We start from the raw sequence: 25025 nt of genomic DNA, 5'->3' as shown, positions 1-25025 counted from the left end.
TAACTCCTAGAAGTTTGAAACCCCTCTCAAACATCCTGACAATATATATGGAAAATAACTTAAAGTATAAGTGAGAGAAAAAAAATACTTAAATGTTATATTCCATATATAAAACTCTTGAAAAAACCTCTATTTTTGATATGAGTAAACAGAACAACAACTTGTATGAGCTTTCTCATAGGCCCGTATGAGTATTCTCACAGTTCCATACGAGTAAACAGAAACTCGCAAGGTTTAGAATAGAAACTCGTACGAGTGGGAACAGAAACTCGTATGAGTTTCTGTGACAGAGAAGAAGAAACACAAAATTAGAAAGAGGTGAGATAGAATGCAGGATCAATCAGAAACTCATATGATTTTCTTCATAGAGTAGTACGACAATTCCCTAATCCCAGGATGACAAAACACAGAAACCCATCTTAGGATATGCAAAATTTCGTACGAACTTTCGAGCTGAAGTGTTTCCTACAACCAAAAACTCATAGAAACTTACAAGGAAGGTTAGATTAGGGACATGGGTCCCACCAGACATGCCAGAATGAAGAGGATAAAATCGTGCAAGGTGAGATTAGATGGTTATAAATCCAAAGAAATATTCAAAATGCAAACAAAACCTTTTTATACCTTGCAAGATATCATCCCCCTTAGATTGATCTTGAGGAAGTGAAGGCACCCCTTGATGATGCTCCACTTGATGTGATCCTTTGATTGATTTGGATGTGGATTAATCTCCTTTTTGCTCAAAAACATAGATTTATGGATTGGATTTGGATTGAAAGATTAAGGATGGATGGATTTGATAGAGGATTATGAAGAGAGTGTGATAGGAGGAGGATTTGACAGCATAAGGATAGAAGAATGGAAGACCCTTTGTGAGGAAATGATCATCCAACTTATAGATCAGAGGATGCCAAGGAAGGGCCAAGATTGATTTCCTTATCGAGGGTTGAGATTGATTTGAGATAGAAGACATGGATCAAGGGTGCCTTGGGAAAATAAACAAGAATATAAAATTCCTTGGGAAAAGGGGGGAGAAATTTGAATTTCAAACATGAGGAATTAAAAATTCCAAAATAAGGATTCAAAGAAATTTGAATTTCTTTGAGAGACTCAATGTTGATGTGACATGAGTGGGAATTAAAAAATGAGGGATAATGATACTCATGATTATGAGAGATTCTAGAAGGATTAATTATGCTAATGGGATTAGGAAAAGTGATTTGTAGGAATCACATGAATAGGTTAATTAATTAAAATTAATTAACTGAGTGGGTTTAGAGGAAATAATTATTGGAGGGGACTTTAGAAGAATAGGGGAATAATTTATTTATTTGATAAATTAATTATTGGACAATAGTGACAGGATTAATTAAATTAGATTTAATTAACATTGAGAAGAATAAGGACAAAACAATTAAGTCAATTATGTTGAGAGGCTTAAATTAATTAAATATTAATTTTAGGTTTCTACACATGGAATTTGTGTGTGAGTGATTCTTGGGCTTCAAATAGAAATAGGATATAATTAATCAAAAGAATCAACACCTACTATCATTTTTATTAATCAAGGTCAAGTGGAAACATACAAGTTCTTTAAGAAACCTCTTATTATCAAGAGAATCTCAAATCTATTTAGAACTAGTGGGAATCATAATTCTATTATTCATGTCAAGAAATATAAGAGGATGAGTGCACTCTAAATAACCTATTATTCCTCTATTGTGAAAGGGCCAACAATGAGGAGAATGAAAGTGAAATTTTGAACTAATTTTCCACTTATATCATGACTTGACACATGGTTTATTTAATATAAGATGAGAGTAGAAAACATGTTCCCATTTTCCTCTTAAATTCAGTTACGAGAATCTGAGGTATTTATATTCTCCGCATGTAGCCAATTAATTATTAATTCATATTTTTATGTGCTATTATATTTCTAGAGACATTAATTTTTCACCTTATAGAGAGAGGATATCATGTGAAATAATTCCTTGGTTATACCCTCATTATTTAAAAAATCGTATCCAAATCTTCTTTCACATACTAGCTATCTATGAGGCTACCCCTATTTGAAAGTAGGATATTATTATTGTTTCCAAAAATGTTACCAAAATAAAGAAGAGATATCTATTAGGAATGTATCCCAATGAAGATCAATTAGAAGAAATGTATAGTCTAAGAAAGGATCATTGGGAGTTCTACATGAACTAGACCCTTTGAACTTTGACGTAGCAACAAGTATAGAAATAATTTCCTTAATTGTGTATGAGTTATTAGGATGAGATCATGCTGATTGGTAGTAGTATGAATATCATCCACAAGTGAATTTTTCCCTAAAGAAGCATCCCCCATAGATGGATGATCAAGGTAACCATATAGCTACTAGATGAAAGTCCAAGTAGTGAAAAGGTAATTTATGTGCTCAATCTAATGTAAAATATCCTAAAATATTATTAGACATATTAGTTTTTAGAATTACATTATTTTTTAACCAATAAATCTTATGGTTATACTCGCTTTTATTATGAACGAATCCAAGGAAAAAGACCACTACATCATGAAAAATATAGTGATCAATTATTGCTTGTTTCGAAGATGAATGTTTCTCTAAATTTATACTAGCAACAAACTAATGGGATTCAAATCCAAAAGCCATGGTGAAACCCAAAATAAATACAAGAAATTGATAGTTTACTGTTAGTACTTACTACAATATAATTAGGAGATTTGTATAACTTAACATTACCTAAATATTAAAACTATAATTCAAGTAAAAGAGTAGAAAAATAGATAGAGCTAATGTGGAATACATAAAATCTAAAAATATGAGACCAAAAAAGAGTGCATTTTTACAAGATCAAGATCTCAAAGTAGATTGACATAGAAACAAATTTCATAAAAAACTCAATATAAGAAATTTAGGAGCATTAAATTAAAAAATTAATTATACCACTATTCAACTTATGAAATTATAAGCTATTTTAAATAATATTTGTTTGGTTTAGGATGAAGCCCTTAAAGCATCCTTATTTTATACAAAATTCAATGGAGAGCATGTACTATTAAGGTGGCAAGTAAGCTTTTCATTGGTGGTGCCCAAAGGTTGTGCAAGTAGTGGGAGTGATGAATAAGCTAGTCATTGGTAGTGTTTCAATAGTTCTTGGGTGGATCCTAGGTTTAGAAATGTATAGGCTACAAGAGGGGAAAATATGGAAAAGATAGTGATGGTGTAGAGGGGTGTTTATACATGTATGATTTTCTCTATATTAGACCTTAAAAAATTCTTCATTCATATTCTATTGAGCCTAAAATTGATAAATTTAATAATAGAATTGGTATTTTTAGCTCTTCAAATGTAACGCAAGGTCCATTTGGCAAAAAGATCCGAAGTTCCTTTGTGTCAATAATTATATCCTTATTTGAAGCTAGCTTCCTAGAGTCTAATTTTGTTTTATTTATTTCATTTTATTTTTGTTTATAAAAGATAATTAAGTTACACACACATAGTTTAAATATTTTTATTTTTATTTTTAAACTTTGAAAATAATAGATTTAGTATCATGCTGAAATTCATGGAATTATATATAGAAATTTATAAATAAACATAATTCAATTGACAAAATATGTTATATAATACCATAATTTTATAATACATTCAAATTGAATGTTAACTTTACATCTTGATTATTTAGATTGACAAAAAAACTATCTCTATATAAATACAAAAGAGTCATTAAATATTTAGACAACTATAATAATCAATTCTAACACACATTTACCATTTATTAACTTTTTTATTCTTATTGTATTTCTAATTGCCAAATTTACTATATAAATAATAAACATCTAGTTATTCTAGCAATGCAATTTATTATTATTATTATTATTATTAAAATAATGTCTTTATCAACATTAATAGAAAGGTATATGCCACCTTTTATTTGGAAATAAAAAATTAATCAAAAGCAAAAGTCCTATTTCATCCTCTCATAACATATTTCACGAGTCCAGGAATATGACAGTTGAGGAAATAGTGTTTCCAGTCTATGCTCTTAACATCAAACTTGAAATTCTCCTGATCTCTCTCTGACATTTCATTCCACAAATGTTCCGTGTTTGAGATGTCAAACCTGTCGATCATGACAGCCAAGAACTTCATATTTCTGGGCAGAGACATTCCAAAAGTAGTTTATACGTGACAATCAAGAGAAGTGAGTTGGTGACTTACGTTCCCTTGAAGAAAAGAAAGGGTTCGTAGATTCGAGCGAGCTTCAATGCAAATTTGTACTTCTCAAGCAAAAGAGTGTAGAGCGGCTGCAGCTTGAAGTACCCTAGCAGAAGCTTATCAACAACGTAGAGTATCTGCCATAATCATTTACTGCCTCAGTCACGACAACGGAATCCTACAATAGAATGTAAGCTAAAGTTTTATTACCTGGAGAGGGATTAGATAATAGAGAGTCATGTACAATTTGAAGGTGGTCATGCTTTTTAAAGAGCACAGTTTCTTCACTCTCACGATCCTCCCATTCTTAGATGTGCACGGATGTTCTGAAAAGTAGGCATAAGCAGCATCAACAATCACAGTGTACTTCAATGGGTCTACATTTAAGGAAGCTACGTGATAGACAGATAGACCCGGCTGTGATGCATTCCTCGCTATCGATGCTATCATGCAACTAGCAACCATGTCCACTGGAATCTGACTCACCCAAGCAAAAGGTATAACATGACAAATTCTTTAATAATTGTGAGCTGCGAATTACTTCAACTAACAAAATAGAGTAAGATGACTAAGATATAACATTAATGTAAGACTTTGAACGTACTACATCCAGCACTAGTTGGGGATCGGCCAGGAAGAATGAGATTCGTCCCTTTCCATATCCAATCATCACAGGGTCAATCATCCTATAGCAATAAAGATCAGGTATCAAGAAAATGGAGAAGCACTAGAAGTTGAACAGAAATGAGTTACATTTTACATTCTAACAAAGAGCTTAGTCAAAGTTCCATCATAACTTTGAGGAGTTACGAGTAGGGTATACCAACACATGTATGTATGTATGTTTCGCTGTTATTTATGTTTGAAATACCAATGTGGTATGATGGTCAGTGTATGTTACAAATTTAGGAGGTTCCTTCTATTTTTGAAAATAAATATATTAAAATATAATATTAGCTTTGCAAAGTGATAATTTATTGTTTTTGTTTCAAATATTTATAATATAGTCTTTAATTTATCATTATGCGTTAATAGTTGTATTAAAATCAAAAAGAGATAAAAGGAAGGTGAATATTAATATATGTGATTTTGTTCATTCTTATTCAATAAAATGATTGTACAAGATTTGAATAGGCTTTGAATTTGATTGAGGTGGACTAAGTAGAGTAGCAAGAATTGTCATATACATAGCATATAAAATTTATATTAAGTAGGCCACATTTTTTAATGTGGCAATGCATTTTTTAATTAATTTTCTAAAATCTAGAAAGCATTTTTACTAAAAAAAGGGGAACACAAAAATTATAACTACAATTTACTTATTTTTCATCTTTTTATTGAAAAGATACTTATTGGGTAAGAAATAATATTTGACTAAATTTTGAAGAGAATTGATTTGATTAATAAAAGAAGGATAGGCCCATACCAATATAAATCCATGAAGTGACACCTGGGGCGCATGAGGGATGCTTAGCGAGTCAAAACCCCTCACTAAAACATAGCAAAAAAACAAGTAGGGAGACCCAAGAACCATCAAAGAAACTAAGAGACTAGCAAGAACAGAGCTAGAAACAAAACATAGGAAACACAAAAAGAAACAAAACCACAAATGGAAAGCACAAATGGATGGCTAACCACATGGGGCAACTTTTATCCTGCCAATCCTCACATTAACTTAAAAATTTATTAGAAAATGACACCTTTTTAGAAGACCCAAACCCGAAGCCAGATGAAACAAAAGCCGAATATTGGGTGGATTTCAACATAGAATCTGAAGGACCAGAACCAATGATCAATCCCTCTATCTTCTTGTGCTTATTTTCTCTTTTCCTATTAAGCTCAGCCTAAATGGTCTAGACAACCTATATAGAGGAATTATGCATGTTGACCGATTCTTGCAAGTTGATTTAGCCACCTCGATTTTAGAATTAAGGGCCTCTTGGACACACCAATATTTTTCCATCTCATCTTTCATTTTGATCGCTCATCATAGCATCTAGGTCATGGATTCAACCTTTCATCTTATCCCAGTTGACCAAAATCATTGGCTGCCTTCCAGACTCTGTCCTCATCTACACCCTCAACCTAGATGTCACCCTTAACTTCATCTTTTGCAATCACCTCCAACATGTTAATCTTTCTAACAACAACATTCATCTCACCAAAAAGTTGCTTGAGCAGATCATCCTGCCTTTGCACATCATCATGGATATCATTCACAAGCTTGGTGAGGACTATGATAGCTCGAGTGATTAATTTGGGGGGGTGGGGGGAGGGGGTTGTGGGGGGATGAGGGATGGTTAGCATCATCGACAACATTCTTGGCAGGGGACGAATCAGAGCTTGTGGTTTTGGAGGAGTCTGATTCCTTAGAGGAAATGAAATGAAAATCTAAATCCTCAATAATTTCAACCTCCTCCTTATGCTCCTCAAATTGGGTTTCCTTAATAAGGTCTTTTTTAGAAGTGGCAATGGCCCTGAATTTGGCCATGTAGGCAAGATTTTTTCTAGTGGACAATTTAGGGCCCAAGTGGGACACTTTGGCAAAGTTGGACAGAGTCACAATGAGGTCAACATAAAAATTGGGATCAAATGTGGACCCTATTTCACCAATAGGGACCCCACGCAAGGTCTTTTGGTCCAAATGAAAATAATACATCCTATGAATAAGACCCTAGTGCAGGGGGTTTTCCTTTAGCAACAACCCTAGAAATAGATTGAGTGAGGGAAGAAAAAACCCAATAATGGAATTTCATCCTTATCCCATGATGCAAATGGTTCAGCATAGGGAAGAGTTGAAGGTGAAATCTCCTCTTTTTTCCATCGAGTGTGAAGTATTTCTTTAAGAGTAGGGCAACCTCCTTCCATATACCTAGGAGCTCTTCAAGATTGTAGTCACTTTGCAATTTGGAGACCCCTTCATTGGGTTTAAGAAATCATTCAACATCCTCCTTGTAATTTCCCTTAGGTTTTTTTGGGAAGGTGACACCATCCAAAGCCAACCCAATAACACCCACAATGATCTTCTCATAAACCTCAAAATTAGCACTTTTGATTTCACAGTGTCGTTGTTATAGGCTTGAACAAAGGCCGTAGAGAGTTTGGGGTCATGTCTAATCATGCCCTCTACATATGAGTCTATATTTTCCTCGACAACCTTGCCCCACAACTCATCATTCTTTTTTAACTCAGAACACTCATCTAGTTCAATCTCATTCAAATCTCCTCCCATCTTCATAGACCTAGAGGCCACAATGTGAAAGCGACGGGTCTAAAAACAAATGTGGTGGGTACCTATAGAAATAAAGTCTCGCCACCTTAGCCAACTTGGAAAGGAAATGACAAGAATAGAAAAAACTAAAACATCAGCCTTGGGATTACACATCATTAATGCATGTCATTTGAAATCATGGCACGAGCATCAAGAGGTACTTCATGTCATTTGAAGAGAATTGTTATGGATTTGAATTTTTTTTGTTTGATTGTGTATTGAATTTGGATTGAGGGTTCTAAAAATAAACTTTGAATCTTCTAATATGTTTAAACCCCCATCAATTATTTTCATCTAAAATTTAAATGCAAATGAATGAATTTTTTAGATTATCTATTTTATCAAACAATTTCGAAATATTCTGTAAAAAAAAAAAAATTGAGCGTAGTGATTAAAACTAATGCTTAGTATATTTTGTAAGAGGATCTTAGAACTAGACATTGTATTTATATCATGTCTTATTTGACATAGCAGATAAAATCCTACTTTGAGATTGACAATCAACACATAGACTCACTGCAACATCAAAGACATCAATATTAACAACACTCTAATCTACTCTTTCTGCATCAACCAATAACCTAAGAAAAGTGGACAACCGCAATTCTACAACATCCTTGAGTCTACAAAATAGTTTTACTTATTCTTCTATATGTTTCTACCTCATAGACAACTGAGAATGAAGATCGTGAGCCCTAGACCTCATTGCACCATTAGCATCTTTGTAAATGTTAAAGGATTGGTCTAACTCTGTAAGATGAGACTCAATGGAGTCTATTTCATCTTTGAACTACTTTGTAGCCACATTTCATCTTAAAAAATATCTATACAACTAAGATGCATTGTCAATCATCTTCCTGAAACTAACCAAGTTCATCTTAAGATCATTATGTGGCTTGAGGCACCTTTCAGTCATCTTCTCCAACATATTTCATTCAGTGTAAGGTTCACTAGATTTAGTATCATCACTAGCAATAGTAGTGATCTTCTCAATCAAAAACTCTATCAACACTTCTAGAAGAACATCTACAACATTATAAGGAAAATAATTGTTCCAAAGAAAATATGTAACACACACGTGTTCAATATATAATGTCCTGATCATAAGACGAAACAATGAGATACAAATCACCAACACTTTTCAAACCATCAGGCCTCACAAGAATCTTAAGTACTCTATCTTCATCAATTGAACCTTCCTTAGAAGAAACAAGGGATACGATCACCAACTTCCTAGCTATATAGCACTTCTCTACAAATTGGCCTTCTTCAAGTTTTCTTAATCACTCTCCACAATGATAGATTTTGTATATACTTTTGATATCCATTTACCTTTAGACACCTTAGAAGAAGAAGCAGATGCTTCCTCTGATGATCTCCACATTTTCTTGCCTTTCGACACCATCTTGAGGCTTGCTAGATCTCTTTCCAACACAATTACTCATGACCTTATCATAAGTCGCATATCTTCATGTATTTACATCTTTTAGTACACCATAAGAATTATTGTCACAATTCTCATACATTCATCTTCCTATAATTCATAAGGAAGCTTATCTACCCATGAAGTTTTTCGAATAACAACATCAATAAAATAGTTGTCCTTGTCCACAAGAAAAATAATATGATATCTATACCATTCAAAAATATTAGAGGAATCTGATTCCTCATAATCATCTCTTTTTGAATATTTGAAAAGAACTTATGACAAGTAGCATCACAATCATCCAGGTTATCCAAATATCCTCTTTTTTGTATCTCTTCTCCATGCTATATTGTTTAATCCAGGTAATGCATTGAGAAAGTAAAATACCAAACACACAATAAGTGAACCATACTAGAAGGGGGTTATCCAACTATTGTCACCTCATTAGCTCACATATATCATAATCAACATTCTATAATAAAGATGGTATTGACATGGGGTTGCATGTGGAAATTCTTGTGGATATTGATAATGTCACCCCTTTGGACAAAGGTTCCTTTGTTATTAATTTTGGGCATATGATCAGGAATGTTATGGACAACTAGAGTGGCCTGTGTTTTGTGAATGGTGTCGAAGATCAATTCTTTCAAACACAAGGTTTCTCAAAATTCAAATGTGTAGAACATGGATTAAAAAAAATTCACTATTCAAGAGCCAACTAAGGGAATTAAGGATATGAAGGAAGGGCATGATCAATGAATTAAATCCCTGGAGGAGTCCTTTGTTAAAATTCAAGATAATTTGAGGCTAGTTGTGGCTATGAGTTAGATGGACATGGAGAATAGTTTTGAAGGAATTAAGTAGTTGAACACCCAAGCTCAGGCTATCCAGAATCTCTCCAAAGAGGGTATGGATTCCCCTAATGCTAGTGTTAAATTTATGATGATGGTTGCCACCCATGAGTTGGTTTCCTGCTCTTCTCCTGATCCTCATACCAAGCTTCCTAGTAGGGACAAGGGCATAACTCCCATTGATATTATTGTAGATAAGATGCACAATAATAATCAAGATTTGATTTCAACGAATGAAAGTTTGATGAAATCTTTGTAAGGTCTTCGGGGTTTTGATCCCCTTTTTTGGTGTTCTTTTTTGCTTATGTCTGGTGGTTGGTTAGCATCTATTTTCTATGACTAGATGGTTATGTTGTAAAGGGTTTTAAGTCCCTTCAAAACCTATTTTCTATGACTAGATGGTTATGTTGTAAAGGGTTTTAAATCCACATTCATGAATTCAATTTGATCAATCAAGCATTCATTCAAATTCAAGTGAGCAAGCAATCAATCTTCTGCAATAAAGATCACAATCACAATGTACTTCACTAGGTTTACATTTAAGGAAGCTACATGATAGACAGATAGAATCAACTATGATGCATTCTTTGTTATTGATGCTATCATGCAATCAGAAACCATGTCCACGGGAACTTGATTCATCAAACAACAAAGTGTGACATGCCATATTATTTAATAATTGTTAGTCACAAATTACATCACCTAACTAAAAGAGTAAGATCACTAAATTAATGTATGACTTTGAATGTACTCCATCCATCACTAGATGGGGATCACTTAGGAAGAATGATATTCATCCCTTTCCATATCAAATTATCATAGGTTCAATCATCCTATAGCAATAAAGATCATGTATCAAAAGCATTAGAAGCTAGAAAGATTAGTAAAAGGTCTCTCAATAAATGGAAGGTTGTAGAAAGCATTAGAATCTAGCGTGGAATATGTATATATGCATATATGTATATGTATATGTATATGTATATGGGTATCTAAATATATGCATTTGTATATGTATGTATGTATGTATGTATGTATGTATGTAGGTGGTTGGTTAGCATCTATTTTCTATGACTAGATGGTTATGTTGTAAAGGGCTTAAACTCCCTTCAAAACCTATTTTCCTCTAATAAAAAACATTTTGCAATAAAGATCACAACCACAATGTACTTCACTAGGTTTACATTTAAGGAAGCTACATGATAGATAGATAGAATCAACTATGATGCATTCTTTGTTATTGATGCTATCATGCAATCAGAAACCATGTCCATGGGAACTTGATTCATCAAACAACAAAGTGTGACATGCCATATTATTTAATAATTGTTAGTCACAAATTACATCACCTCACTAAAAGAATAAGATCACTAAATTAATGTATGACTTTGAATGTACTCCATCCATCACTAGTTGGGGATCACTTAGGAAGAATGATATTCATCCCTTTCCATATCAAATTATCATAGGTTCAATCATCGTATAGCAATAAAGATCATGTATCAAAAGCATTAGAAGCTAGAATGGAAGGTTGTAGAAAGCATTAGAATCTAGCATAGAATATGTATATATGCATATATGTATATGTGTATGTATATGTATATGTATATGTATATGGGTATCTAAATATATGAATTTGTATATGTATGTGTGTGTGTGTGTGTGTGTGTGTGTGTGTGTGTGTGTGTGTGTGTGTGTGTGTGTGTGTGTGTGTGTGTGTGTGTGTGTGTGTATGTATGTATAAGTGTAATATATATATATATTTGTGTTAGGTTTTGTGATTTATAATTTTATTGTTACTTATGTTTGATATATCAATGTGGTGTGATGGATATCTGTATATTTCATATTTAGGAGTTTTATTGTATAAAAATAGAAGAATGATTTTGGAAATAAATATACTGAAATATAATATTAATTTTTTTAAGTAATAATTAAAATTATTTTTATCTATATAATTATGATATCATTTTATTTCTTTATTTATCATTATGGTTAAGTAGTTGTATTAAATTTCAAAAGTGATAGAAAAAGAGTTAATATTAATATATTGTTCATTAATTTTTAATATTATTATTATACAAGATTTTAATAGGCTTTTCAATTTGATTTGTTCGAAGTAAATAGAGTAGGAAGAACCATCATATACATAATATATAAATGTATTAAAAAGTAGTTCAGATTTATTAATTATAAATGTGATCATTTTGTTTATTTTGTGAAAAATAAAAAGCATTTATATACTAAAGGGGAAGGGGACCTTTCTACAATTTAATTATTTTTCATCTTTTAGATCAAATATACTGATTGGATAAGAAATAATATTTGACTACATTTTAGAAAGAATTGGTATTGCTTTGAGAATTTCTTTATTCAATTCTGTATTGAATTTAAATTGAAATTTTTAAGGGAAATAAAATTTGAAGCTTCTAATATATTTAGAATTTTAAAAAAGCCCCACCAAGTATTTTTATTCAAAATTCAAATGCAAATGAAAAAAAGATTTAGATTATCCTCATCAAACAAATTTATAAATAATATTTTAAAGGTAAAATATGAACCTAAAGTGATTAAGACTACTACATAATACATTTGTTAGGAAGATCTTCAAAATATACAGTCTGTGTATCATATCGTATTGCTTATGCATGTCTTTTAGGAAAATAAATTTATAGAAAGGCATGTATGAACTTTTTAACTATTGAATTTGGTATATTTGAGGTTTATTTGTTGGGTTATTTTATTGTTCTAAATATCTCAAATAAAGATTAAATTATAAATATCTACAGAAATCTTGATTCTACTAAAATGGTTTTCAAAGATTCTTGTTTCATATCAAACTAGTAGAGTTTAGCATAGATGATCTAGTAGGATATTGAAGAAGTATTTTCATCTATATTCATATTCTTTCTTGGAGAGTAGGTGTAGTATTTGAAGCAATAAGGAAGGGAGATGGTAGATCTCTATGATCAATTACCAAGTAATTCGATACCTTCAATTAATTTTGCCTATGCCAACTAAGTATAGACAAAATGTAAAGATGTGTGTGTGGTTAAGTTGTTGGAAAATAATAAATGATGAACACAAGGGCTACTTATATAAGGAATCATTAGGATAACAATCATTGTAGTTGATCAAAGACAAATCTTCCTTATAGTACATGTAGATATGTTTAGTGGCATGCTAATAGATGAATTTTAATATGATTTTGTGAAATGGCATAGGAAAGAGTCATTACATCTTGAAATTGCACCCTGTAGTATAATATGATATCAAATGTACATGTTACATAGATGTTATTGATAGAAGAATGTTCAGAAGGGTTAGAGTTTATAATATTTATATTGACACATATTGATTAGTATTTATTTAAAACAACAAGTTTAAAATATGATAAGATGAGTCATATAATAAACATATTTTTGATTAATCTAATTTTCTCTTTTAAATGAAGAAAACATATTAAATTTTATGATTCCCATCCTTTTAAAAAGAAATTTTATTAGTTTTATTATGTTTATTATAATAATATATTAAGTTGGGGGATCGCTTGTTGGCAGAAAGGTTAGCATAGTCGTATGATTAGAGACCAATACGACAGCAAAATGCATAGCAATTGTGCCATATTTCTTGTCTGCCAATAACATCAAAATCGCGCGACTAAGGTTTTTAAAAATCGGCCAAGAGCTTTAAATCCCCGAGATCAATAAGTAGGCAGCAACAAACAGATAGAAGTTGCAGAGGAGGTGCGATTTTTCGAGAGGAGCGCTCACCATGCAGTCGCGGAGGTGCTGGGGAGATGAGGCGGTGGCCGATCCGCCTCCTCCCAAAGATCCATTTGGCATGCATGCAGGACACACTCCGCAGTGGGTTTTTCGCAGAGGAAAATGGGTTGATGCCCTCGTTTCGCCTGCTTGCGATGGCGGGGGAATCACATCTGAGTTTCCTTCCTCTGTGTATTTCAAAGGGTTTTTTTGGCAAAATGGAAATTGAGGTAAAAATTTGAGAAATTGGCAGAAAAATGGCCAAAAGCAGTTTCACCATGCTAGGGTTTTTGATAATAAGGCTTGGCTTAGTCTGCCGAGAGACTCTGCTAATTCATAGCCATTAAAAAAGAGCTCAGAAGGTCAAGATCTGAATGTTGTTTTACCCTCACAGCCTGCTTCATCCCCGATTCCGTTAATTGATGCCTCAGATGTTACTTTAGGAAAGAAGGCGCATGATCTTCGAGCTTTGGCAGTTGTTATCTAGGTTTGGGGTGACTCTCTTCCTCTATCTAAGCTCCATTATAAAATACATGCACATTGGTATGGCACTTTATATTTCCATGTTCTCTCTACAAGTTTGTTCATTTTTATTTTTTATTCTACATCTGCTAGAGATAAGGCATTGTGTGTTCCATTTTTCTGGCTTGGAAAAAATCTGATCTCTGTAGAAACTTGGAAGCCCTTTCTCGCTTCCTCTAGGGTTGGTCCAAAATAGGTCCCCACCTAGTTTAAACTTCCTTTGTTGCCATCAAAATTTGTTGAAACTGATATTTTAACTAAGATTGGGGATTCTTTTGGCAAATTTTTGTTTTCTCATTTGGCATTTGAGGATGGGGTAGCGGTGGTAAAAATTTGTGTTTTAATTTCACTTAGACTTTCTATGCCGAAGTTTTGTAATATTCGGTCTCCTTTTGGTCTTTGGCGTCAAAATTTGTTAAAAGATTCTGGGAATTTTGGCTGTTCTTCGGCGACTATGTACTCTCCTTTGTTTTTTCACATGAAAACCATACAATTTGGCTTAGGTGTTATTGATTCCTCTTTTGATAGGGATGTAGAGTTCTTTGTTTGGAGTAAGAACTGTTTAGATATATCTACTGCTAACTTACCTCCCCTAAAAAGGCTACGTTCATGCCTAAAGCTTTGGCAGAGGCTTCTCTATGTTTTATTCCTCCCCTGAGGACTGGGTGTTTGAAGGGTTCTTTTTTGAATAATTCTAATGTTGCTAATGATGCTTTACCTACGGGAAAGTCTTCTGCTAAGCTTGGGAAAGTTTTAGGGTCTGAGATACAATTTCTTGAAGGGCTGAATACCTCAGAACATCCTGGGGATGTTGATGTTGTCCCATATGAGCAACTTATTGCTTAGGTGCAAGATATTGCTAATACAAATAAGGTATCTCTCAATTCTAATCTTTCCAATAAAGTGATTTCTTCAATCTCAGTTGATTTGGGTACTCTGGAAAATGACTTGGCTTCTTTTCCCACTACAAACTCCTTTGATGTTCTTAATCTGGATAAAGTCATAGTGACATCAGAGCCTGGGCCATCTTCGGCTCACATTCTTCTAGATAAGATAGAGGGTCAGGTGGCTTCGACTCTAGAGAATAGATTTCCTCCAGACACTTATTTGGGCAATTTTGGTCTTCCTGTAGTACAAACCCCTCTTTCTCCCACATTGTCAACTCCTGGGAAAAGAGGTCGTAAACCCAAATCTGTTAAAACTAATCTTGAAATTGATGCGGGAATTTAGTCAACTCTTCTTTCCTCTTTGGAAACTTCCAAAAAGAAGAGATAAAAAAAACCCTTTAGTCCACCAGCCACAAGAGGCTTGGTGACTAAGCGTAGTCTTCACAAGACCTTTTTGGCAAGTAAGGTTTCTCCATTTTTTTTGGAAATCTCGAGGGGAGAAGATGCCTCCCCTCAGGGCCAATGAGTATTTTATCTTGGAATGTTAGGGGCTTAAATGCCTCTAACAAGTGATGCTTGATTAAGCCACAACTCGACTTAATGAAGTGTGATGTGTTCATGATTCAAGAAACTAAGTTAAATCTCTCTTCGGCTGATAGGTTATTCTCTTCCTGGAAAGCATGGAATTTTTGTGCTTCTCCCTCTTCAGGTGCTTCTGGGGCTCTTGTGTTTCTTTGGAAAGATTCTGGTGTTCATTTCTCATTAATTGCTTCTTCATCCAACTCGATGCTTGGTCTGGTCAAAAGTAGGATATCTAACTTAAAATTTTGGCTCTTTAATGTTTATGGGCCGTCTGGGGTTTTAGAAAAAAGAAATCTTTGGGAATTTTTGGCTTCCCTTGGTACCCCACTGCACAATGTTTTTCTAATTTTTGGGGGTTATTTTAATGCAATTACTAATTTGAATGAAAAGGATAGGGGAATCATCCCTAACAAGCATTTTATGTCAAATTTTTGCTTCTTCATTTAGTCTTTAAATTTGGTTGATTTTAAACCGCTTAATGGGACATTTACATGGACCAACATGCGTAGGGACTTTTGCCGAATTGCTGAGAGATTGGATCATTTTCTGGTTTTAAAAAATTGGTTCAGTTCAAGACAGGACTTTGTTTCCTCAGTTCTTCCCTTTACTGGCTTTGATCATCTTCCTATTCAGTTTACTATTTTTGAGGACAGGGCTCCTCAAAAGTTACCTTTTAAGTTTGAGCCAATGTGGTTTCGGGATCAATCTTTCCTACCTTCATTAAAGCAATGGTGGTGTTCTGCTCCATTCTTTCCTGGATCCCGGATGTTTCAGCTTGTTAAGAAGATGGGTTTCTTAAAACATAAGATTAAGGTGTGGAATATATCGCATTTCAAGAACATTTTCAGGGAAAAGGCTAGGATTCAGGAAGAAATTGAACAAATTAATAAGACCATTATGGCTTTAGGAATGTCCTCTCTTTTGTATGATAGGTTGAAGTTGTTGAACTTTCAACTTTCTGAGACTTTGGCTAGGGAAGAATCTCATTGGAGGCAGAAGTCTAGAGATCTTTGGCTTTCCGATGTGGATATAAATACTAAGTTTTTCCATTCCTCGACCAAGCTCAAGAGGCAGCGTAATCGAATTTCCTACATTGCTAACTCTAATGGAAACAATTTGGTAGATGAGAAAGAGATTGCTTCCAAAGTTGTTAGGTTCTTTAAGTCACTTCTTACAGCGGATCCAGTTGCATTAGATGATGAGATTGTGCAATCGATCCCCTCTTTAGTTTCTCAAGAAGATAATAAGAAGCTTATGGCTCCCTTTACTCTAGCTGAACTGAAAGAGATAGTCTTCTCCATGCATCCGGAGAAGGCCCTGGGTCCGGATGGGTTTATGACACTATTCTTTCAAAAGTGTTGGGAGTTTATAGGGAATGACGTATTGCTAGCCTTGGAGGAATCTAGAAGAAATAGGTCTATTCTTAGAGAGCTTAATACTACTCTTATTGCTATCATTCTAAAGGTGGATAATCCTACTTCATTCTCGGATTTTTCGTCCTATTGCCTTGTGTACTACTTTATATAAAATCTTTACTAAGGCAGTTTTGGTTAGGCTATCAAGGCTCCTCCCTCGGATTGCCTTCCTAGAATAGGGAGGATTTGTTCCTAGTCAGGAAACATGTGAAGGTGCGATTGTAGCTCACAAAGTTCTACACTCCATTTCTCAACAAAAGGTTCCGGCTATGATACTTAAGCTAGACATGCTGAAGGCTTATGATTGAGTCAATTGGGAGGCTCTTAAGGTTGTTTTATATCATCTGGGCTTTTCGCACTGCTGGGTTAAATGGGTGTTTTCTTGTATATCTTCTGCTCGCTTTTCAGTTTTGGTTAATGGTTTCTCGTCAGGGTTTTTTGCTTCCTCTCAACGACTTAGGCAAGGGGATCCTTTGTCTCCTTTTCTATTTATCCTTTTGGCAGAAACATTAAGAATGGCCATCTCTAGTGCTACAACTTCAGGAATTAGAATAGATGGCCTCCCTTCTCTGCAATCTCATTGCTTGTTTGTGGATGATACGCTTATGTTCGGGGCAACCTCTCTAAGGGAGGCTCATGTTATTAAGAAAATTATCTATGATTATGCAATTTTTTCTGGACAAAGTGTTAATAATCATAAATCCATATCCTTTTTTGTGAATGTCTCCCCTCTAGTTAAAAATAGACTCATCCACTTTTGGAGTTTTCAAGTTGGGACCCTTCCATGTGTATACCTGGGCATTCTTTTTTTTCTAGGGTCGGATAAGGCTTCCTTTTGGAACAAAATTGTTCATTCAATATCCTCCTAAATCTCTTCCTGGAATCATAAGTGGTCGACGATGGCTGGTAAAATTCTTTTAATTAAGTCAGTTTTGAATTCCATCTCCACATATTTGATGTCCATTTTGCAAGCTCCCCCTCAAGTTATTAAGAACATTAGGGTCTCCCTTAGGACCTTTCTTTGGAATGATAACTTGGGTGATAAGCTGAGGATTCCTCTCTTGGCTTGGGACAAAATTTGTCGTCCCAAAGAGTTGGGGGGTGCGGGCATTCGTAATTTAGTTGCTCAGAATAAGGCTTTGGGGGCAAAATTGTTTTGGAAGTTATATGCTGACCCTCATAGTAAATGGGTTGCCATCATGTTTGCTAAGTATTAAGGGGTGTTTCCAGAGAAAGGATTTTTACTGCTTCATCTCTTCCAAAAGGTTCGGCTTTTTGGAATTTTTTGGTTTCATGTAGGATGGTTATTTTACCACATCTATCCTGGGTTGTCAATAATGGGAAGAATGTCCAATTTTGGGATGAAGTTTGGAATGGGCATTCTACCCTTTCAGCTATCCGAGACTAGTCCCCTTTGTCTAGTATTCTATTAGAATTTTGGGGGCCTTTTGTTGCTGATTATTTTGACATTGTCTCCTCTAGTCCTTGTGTGATTGTGAAATGGAAGATTATCCCTCCCTTGTCGGTTGATATTAATTTTATTCTAGCTTTTGTGGAAGAAATTCACAAAAGACCCCTTGTTTTTCAAAATAAAGAGGACTCCTTGGTTTGGATTAAGAGTGCTGCGGGTTCTTATTCAGTTAAAGAAGGTTATAGTTCTTGAGTTCAGACTTCTCCATCCCCTTGCTGGCCTACTAAGGTTTTTTTGGCACCCAGCTTGTCTTCCTAAAGCAGGGTCATTCGCTTGGTTGGCAGTCCAAGATAAGGTTCTTACCAAAATGTGCTTAGACAGACTTGGGATTATGGTTGTATTTCCTTGTGTTTTTTGTGGTCATTGTATGGAATCCATGGATCATCTTTTCTTGTTTTGTCCATTTGCTTCTGAGTGCTGGTATTGGTTATTTGGCATGCTTGGTTGGTCTTCTACGATAGGTTGCAATCTTCTTTCACATTTCATGGCCTGGACCTTGTTGTTTTCCTCATCGTTCTATTCATCCCTTTGGGTTGTGGCCCCATCCCTGGTAATTTGGAATATTTGGCTTGAAAGAAATTCTAGAATTTTTAATCATAAAAAAGCCACTTTCTCTGAAGTAATTGGTAATCATTTTTCATTACGATTGGTTGTTGGTTGCCTTCCCATTAGGCTTTCGTACCTTAAGCACTTGTTTTTTCCTCTTTGCTTCATTTGGTATCATGATCTATCGGTGATTCAGGTAGTTGTTCTAATGATTGGGGATATTATGCTATTCGTTGGCTTTATCATTGTGTGATCATCCTCATATTAGCAAGTTTCTTTCATGATGTGATAATTATGACAGGGTGATCCTGTTCTCAGTTATATTGATTGTTGGTGGGCACTTATGGCTTTCATTCGATCTTTGTCTTGCTTTTCACTCTAACATCATGTTCTGTTTTCTATGGAGAATTCTTGCCAAATTCGACGGATGGTGGCTTTTTCTGAGGAATTGGAAAGAGCAGTTAATGTGGTATTGCAGAGGATTTTTTATTTTGATATTATTCCTTTGGTTTCTACTTTGGATTATTCTTTGGTTCGGTCTCATCCTCCTCCCTGAGGGTCTTCAATATCCTTCCCTGCTTTTTATTTGGATTTGTCTATGTTTGCTCACCATATTTGTGATGGCAAGATCTTTTATTCTTGGATCTCTTATGGCTCTAAGTTTTGTTTTCTTTAAAGCTTTGGATTCTTGTGGTGTTTAGACAGGCTGGATTTTGGGGTGATGACTCTAATTTTTGGTGGACATTCTATACTCCATCTTCAGATGCTCCCTGTTAGACTGATTCTTACAGCTTCCTTTATATCTAATGCGGATGGCAATGCTTTGCAATGTATCTAGGGGGTTTTGGTATGCCTATGGGCTTTGTGTAATGGGTAGATAGGCTTATGTTTTCTTGAGCAATACTGAAGGGTTTTCCTATTGGTTCTTTCCCTTCAGTGCTCTTTGAACCAGACACATGTAAAAATATATATAATCAATATAATTTTAGTGGTCTCATCCACTTTTATCAAATAATAATAATAATAATAATAATATATTAAGTTGATTAATTAATATTTGAATAGTTAATTACGTAGATGAAAAGAGAAGAATAGAAGAAAAGAAAAATTAAACGATCGATTTCTATCTAGAACATCTAGCTGTTTACGTTTTGCCAAACTTTTGTACCTGTTGCCTTCCATCCATCCTGGAACGGGCTCTTTTAAGCTACTCTCGATTATTGTTGGACGAATGATAACAGTTGGTATATCTTCCCTGAAGTAATCCACCATCAACTCTCCAACTGCTTTTGTGAAAACATAAGCGTTGGCCATCCAAAGTTCACCGCCCTGTTCACATTCGCACTTGTAAGTTAAAACTCTTTTCACTAAGAATCACAAGGCATGTAGAATCTTAAAATAAAAGCAAAATGCATTTACCTTTGTGCCCCGAGTTCCTTCATATATTTGGACTCCTTTTCGTCCGACCATGCCTCACCTAAAACATTCTTTAGCTCTTTCATTATCTGCTCTATTAAATTGCACTCGGACTCTATCTGAGAGATTGATATTTCTCCACCGCTGTACGAAACCATTTCTCCCATCCTTACGACTTCTTCTCTCACCATGCCCATGCTACCAACATTCACATAAGCTGACATGCGTAGATACGAAGAGAAAAAAAAATTAATTAACTCTTAAAGGCGAGATGGCATCATATAAATATATTAATATTGATTTGATCATATCAACACATAATTACGCCAGCATTCAGAGCTTAATGGAGGATATTATATTCACCAGTTGAGATGTGGTAGAGAAGTTGAAGGTTGCTGCAATGTTTACAGAAGTCGATGATATTCTTACTCCTCAATGCATTCACTTTCATGGAAATACCGTACCTGCAATTTAAAGAGCCGTGTAAAACAGAAAACGTGTTTTGAAAAATAAGATAGTTTAGATTATTTTATTAAAAGAGTTAAATAAGTGTAACTCTTTAGAATTAGAAATTATAGATTGCGTATCCTTGTCTCCTATTCAGTTTTCATAATTTTTTTATTAATTTGTTTTATATTGATTTGATTTTTTTAATTGGTTTTATAGTTGTTTTTGGGTTTTTAATGATAAAAGGTATGAAATAATTTTTTTTAAATTTATTAACTTCAATAACAGTTATTACTATTTGAAAATCTTTATGTATAATTAATATATATAATTTTAGTCTAATAGAAAAAAATTTAAAAATTTATTATACTTGTTGATGTACATGTAATTCAAGAATCAACAGATATATATTATTAAAAATCTTTCAACATAACCAACTAGTTTTTGAATTGAGATTTAATAAAAGTTTGTTTGTGCACGAATTATCAATCCTAATATATAACATGTGAAGTAAAAAATTCAAAAATTGCTCTTAACAATTATTCATTATATATAACAGACCTCTCATGGAAATTCGTAGTAGCAGCAGAATTGATAAGAATTTCGACCCTGACAAAGAGTTCGTCCCTTATGCTCTCCTTGATTCCGAGATCATTGAGTGCCACGTCTCCAACAACAGGAACAAGTTTCCTTGCCATGAATTCCTGATACCTTTCTCCCTTGTAACGCTCCCGCAGAAGCCCAAACAACGGTCTGGATATCACCTACAAAGAAATGACATTTGAGATCAAACAAACAATTACCCAGCTATATAGCCCGAGTTTATCAATCAAAGTGTTCTACAATATTATACCTCATTCTGTAGTTTGGCTCGAGCAGATTCCTCATTTCTAGACCTTATAAGTGTATAAATACACTTAAAATCTGGTTGCACTCGCAGGATTTTCTCCACAAAAACTGTAAATGTAATCCAAGTTGAATTGCATGAGTGCACAATGAATAACTAGGCAGACATTCACGTTAAAAGCAGAGTATATTAGTCGATGGAGAAAGCACCATTGCATACCTTTGCCCAGGAAACCCGTGGCGCCAACAATGAGAATATTTTTATCTCTAAGAAACTCGAGTGTATCCATCGCCATGCTATTGACAGAGTTTCAAAGGCCTTAGAAAGATGCTAATAGTCACTGTTGTGGCAGATATTAGAGCAATTTATAGGTGATTTTGACTATGCCTGCTAATTTACAACCTATTGGTAAGCGACATTCCTAACTGTTAGACCTCGTCTGACAGAAACAAAGGTAAAATGGTTATCTTTCTAGAGTTGGTGGGATATTTTTCTTACTAATTATTATAAGGATACCAATATAGGGAAGGAACGTGTATAGGTTGGTCTAAGGAGAAAAGTAATAAATAATAAAAGGAATTTTAAAAAAGTTTGTCAAATATTTAAAAATACAGTGTAAATAGTCATGTGATCGTGATTTTGGTTGAAGGTTCATATGTATTATAGGCACTTTGTATAATTTTATGCTTTTGTGATATTTATGGAATTAATAATTTTGATATTTTCTTAAATATGTAAAGTGTGAATTTGTGTCCATTCTCTTTATATTAAAATATAAAAGATAAGAAAGCATTGAAAAACTAGTTATGTCATCTAACGGAACACAAAAAAAAAATGCTTTATTCTTTTGAGTCGCAAAGAGATACAAGAGTATCAATTATAAATAATTAAAGTTACGCTATAAATGAATTACATCTAGACCACAAGATCGTAAATCTCAAAACCTTTTTCTCGTTTCATAGGACATCACCCTTCCTAGCTTCTCTCATTAAAATATCTTAGTGCTAATTGCATTGTTTATGTGCCTTGATTCCAATTCCACTCTCACATTTGAGGTCGAGAGATAGTAGCAAGAGTAGAGCTTGATGTTCCATGAAGCCTTCTAATGTAACTTCAACTTTTTGATCGGGCAAGCTCTTCATCAACCATTTAACCATGCCAGCCAAACAATGGAATCTAATCTCTAATTCAAGGAAAGTGGAAAATGAGATTGAAATATTGTATTGAAATTTAATAATACCAAGTGCCAACAAAGAGAAGAGATTGGCAAATTCTAAGGATTTGTCATTTTAATCAAAACATTAGCCCAAACATAGAACTCAACTTGTGATCTAACCATTACTTATCTCTAAGGAAATCAAGGATATTAGAGACGAACATGAAGGATAAATCAATATTTACTCTAGTGAATAATTTAGCCTCACGAAAATCTAAGCCACTCACTTCCAAGATGGTGATTTCTAATATGCCAAAATGAGCTATTAAAAAAAATCTATATTATTATCCACCAAATGTCATGTCCCTTATCTAGACATAGAATTAAAATAGAAAGAACTAACTATTAAAGCAAGCATAAGAGAATTTAGTTCAAACAAATGCCCAGGATTCAAGATAAAAAAAAAAAATCTATTCTTTTTTAATATATTTTTCCAAGAACTAATTAGGAGCAAAATATGACAAAGTGAAATTATAATATCTAATTCTCAAAGAAAAACATTTTAGAAAAGATATTCTTAGGATGATATGATTATAATATATATTGAATTCTTGAATTCTTTAAATTAGGGTTAGAATTAGGGTTATAATTCTTAGGATAATACAATTATAATTTTAGAAAAAATATTCTCAATAAGTGGAGTCTTCATGAATTTATTTCAAATAGAATCTTTATTTTGTTTTAGGTAATAGGCATTATTGAATTTAAATCTTAAGCAATCCCATTTATGTAAAATATTTTCCATTATAACAATATTTGGTTGTAATATATACAACAGTCTCTTGCTCATCATCTATCCACATATCCCACCCTTGGTGATTTGCAATGACTACTCTGGCAATGGATCTCCTAGGAATGGCTCCCTGGTCTACAAATTGGTTGTGAAAATTTTCAACATGGATCTATCCCCTTTGTAGAAGACTCAACCTGCAACCTTAGATGCTTTTGATTCTATTAACTCCCCACTGAAAAACTACTTTGTAGATATGCTTCATAATCCATCAAGGGGATGTTCTTCTCAACATGTGAAATGCCTCCACTATGCCTCTTTTGTTTTAGAGGTGGTTTTGGGTAAGGAGGTGTTAGACTGTATTTCATATTTTGATTAACTAGCTCTTATTAGTATATTTAATTATATTTGGCCATCTCTTCTAGTATTGCATTTCTAGATATCAAATCACTCAAACCCACTAGTGGTAGGTAAATTTAAAGTTTACCCTTGTTCTTGGGTTTTTTTTTTTATATTTTTCTTTGATTGCATGGATGATGGGGATGTTGTTTTGTTGATGGGTGTTTGTAAATGGGGTGTTCAAGCTCTATCTCTCTACACTTGAACACCTTCCTTCAATCCACAAATGGATCCCATTAAATTTTCCCTTACTTGGGTTATACTCCCTCACCTCCCTCCCATTTTAGGTGCCCTATTTCTTATGAATCCATTGGCAACAAGCTAGTACATTTTATCAAGGTCGGACCTAGTATCATCCTATTCTCCCATACCTCCTTTGGGAGAATTTTATTGGATTTGGATCTCCCCAAACCACTTCTTTATGAGATTTATCTTAAGGTTTGCAAGTTACAATGGAGATAGATCTTGGACTATGAAGCGACGACATTCATGTGTACACATTGTTTTACAACTGGGTGTTTGGTCTCTTCCTGTTCTTGGGGTTCACGACTCCATTCTTCCCCTACCCAGTAGAAAAATATAAAATGATATCATCTCATTGTCTTCCCACTGAATTATAACTCAACTTTAGTCTCTCTTACTGAATTGACAACTCCTTTTCTAGTAGTTGTTCATATTTCAATGACTTGTGTCAATTTGACCCTTGTCGACCTACCACGGTTTTCCCCTGTCTCTATTGTTGGTGATGTTCCTTTCTTAGTGGCTCCTACTCATGTAACTCCCACTTTTCAAGATATTGATGCTCCTATAACTCCTTTTGGTGCACTTTCAATTCTAGAACTTATCCCTTCCATAGTCCCCGATTCACCCTCTCCAGATTGATAGCTTCCTATGTTGGGTTCAACAACTCGATTATCTAATTTGTCTAATGCTTCTAAGGGATTTTCTAGTAGTTTTCCCCTTGGTTCTTCAGAGATAGAATAATCTTGGACAATAATTTGATAGAAGAAAAA

General features: G+C 34.0%; 2 protein-coding genes across 2 annotated transcripts; both read right to left on the bottom strand.

Annotated features, from left to right (window-relative positions):
• Positions 1 to 3979: 3979 nt before the first annotated feature.
• LOC131856878 (fatty acyl-CoA reductase 3-like) lies at positions 3980 to 4690 on the bottom strand. Its single transcript, XM_059208834.1, has 3 exons — positions 4520 to 4690; positions 4229 to 4362; positions 3980 to 4130 (listed from the first exon to the last, which is right to left on the bottom strand). Exons 1-3 carry the CDS (start codon positions 4688 to 4690, stop codon positions 3980 to 3982), a joined length of 456 nt encoding a protein of 151 aa, XP_059064817.1.
• A 15332-nt stretch (positions 4691 to 20022) lies between these two features.
• On the bottom strand, positions 20023 to 21962 carry LOC131057347 (probable fatty acyl-CoA reductase 4). Its single transcript, XM_059208833.1, has 6 exons — positions 21887 to 21962; positions 21674 to 21777; positions 21382 to 21584; positions 20782 to 20837; positions 20435 to 20590; positions 20023 to 20324 (listed from the first exon to the last, which is right to left on the bottom strand). The coding sequence occupies exons 1-6, from the start codon at positions 21960 to 21962 to the stop codon at positions 20023 to 20025; spliced, it is 897 nt and encodes a 298-aa protein (XP_059064816.1).
• Between the last annotated feature and the right edge of the window lie 3063 nt (positions 21963 to 25025).

Source organism: Cryptomeria japonica, chromosome 7 (assembly GCF_030272615.1).
Source record: "Cryptomeria japonica chromosome 7, Sugi_1.0, whole genome shotgun sequence".
NCBI classification, from domain to species: Eukaryota; Viridiplantae; Streptophyta; class Pinopsida; order Cupressales; family Cupressaceae; genus Cryptomeria; species Cryptomeria japonica.
The sequence above is the reverse complement of the archived record's forward strand: the minus strand, read 5'-3'. Positions and strand labels throughout refer to the sequence as shown.

Coding starts and splice junctions, on each gene's coding strand:
- LOC131856878 (XM_059208834.1), bottom strand. CDS start 4,690: ATGGTTGCTAGTTGCATGATAGCATCGATAGCGAGGAATGCATCACAG. Junction 4,363..4,519: donor CATCTAAGAATGGGAGGATC/GTGAGAGTGAAG, acceptor TGATTATGGCAG/ATACTCTACGTTGTTGATAA. Junction 4,131..4,228: donor TTTCTTTTCTTCAAGGGAAC/GTAAGTCACCAA, acceptor CATGATCGACAG/GTTTGACATCTCAAACACGG.
- LOC131057347 (XM_059208833.1), bottom strand. CDS start 21,962: ATGGCGATGGATACACTCGAGTTTCTTAGAGATAAAAATATTCTCATT. Junction 20,591..20,781: donor TAAGAATATCATCGACTTCT/GTAAACATTGCA, acceptor TACGCATGTCAG/CTTATGTGAATGTTGGTAGC. Junction 20,325..20,434: donor AGAGCTAAAGAATGTTTTAG/GTGAGGCATGGT, acceptor TGTGATTCTTAG/TGAAAAGAGTTTTAACTTAC.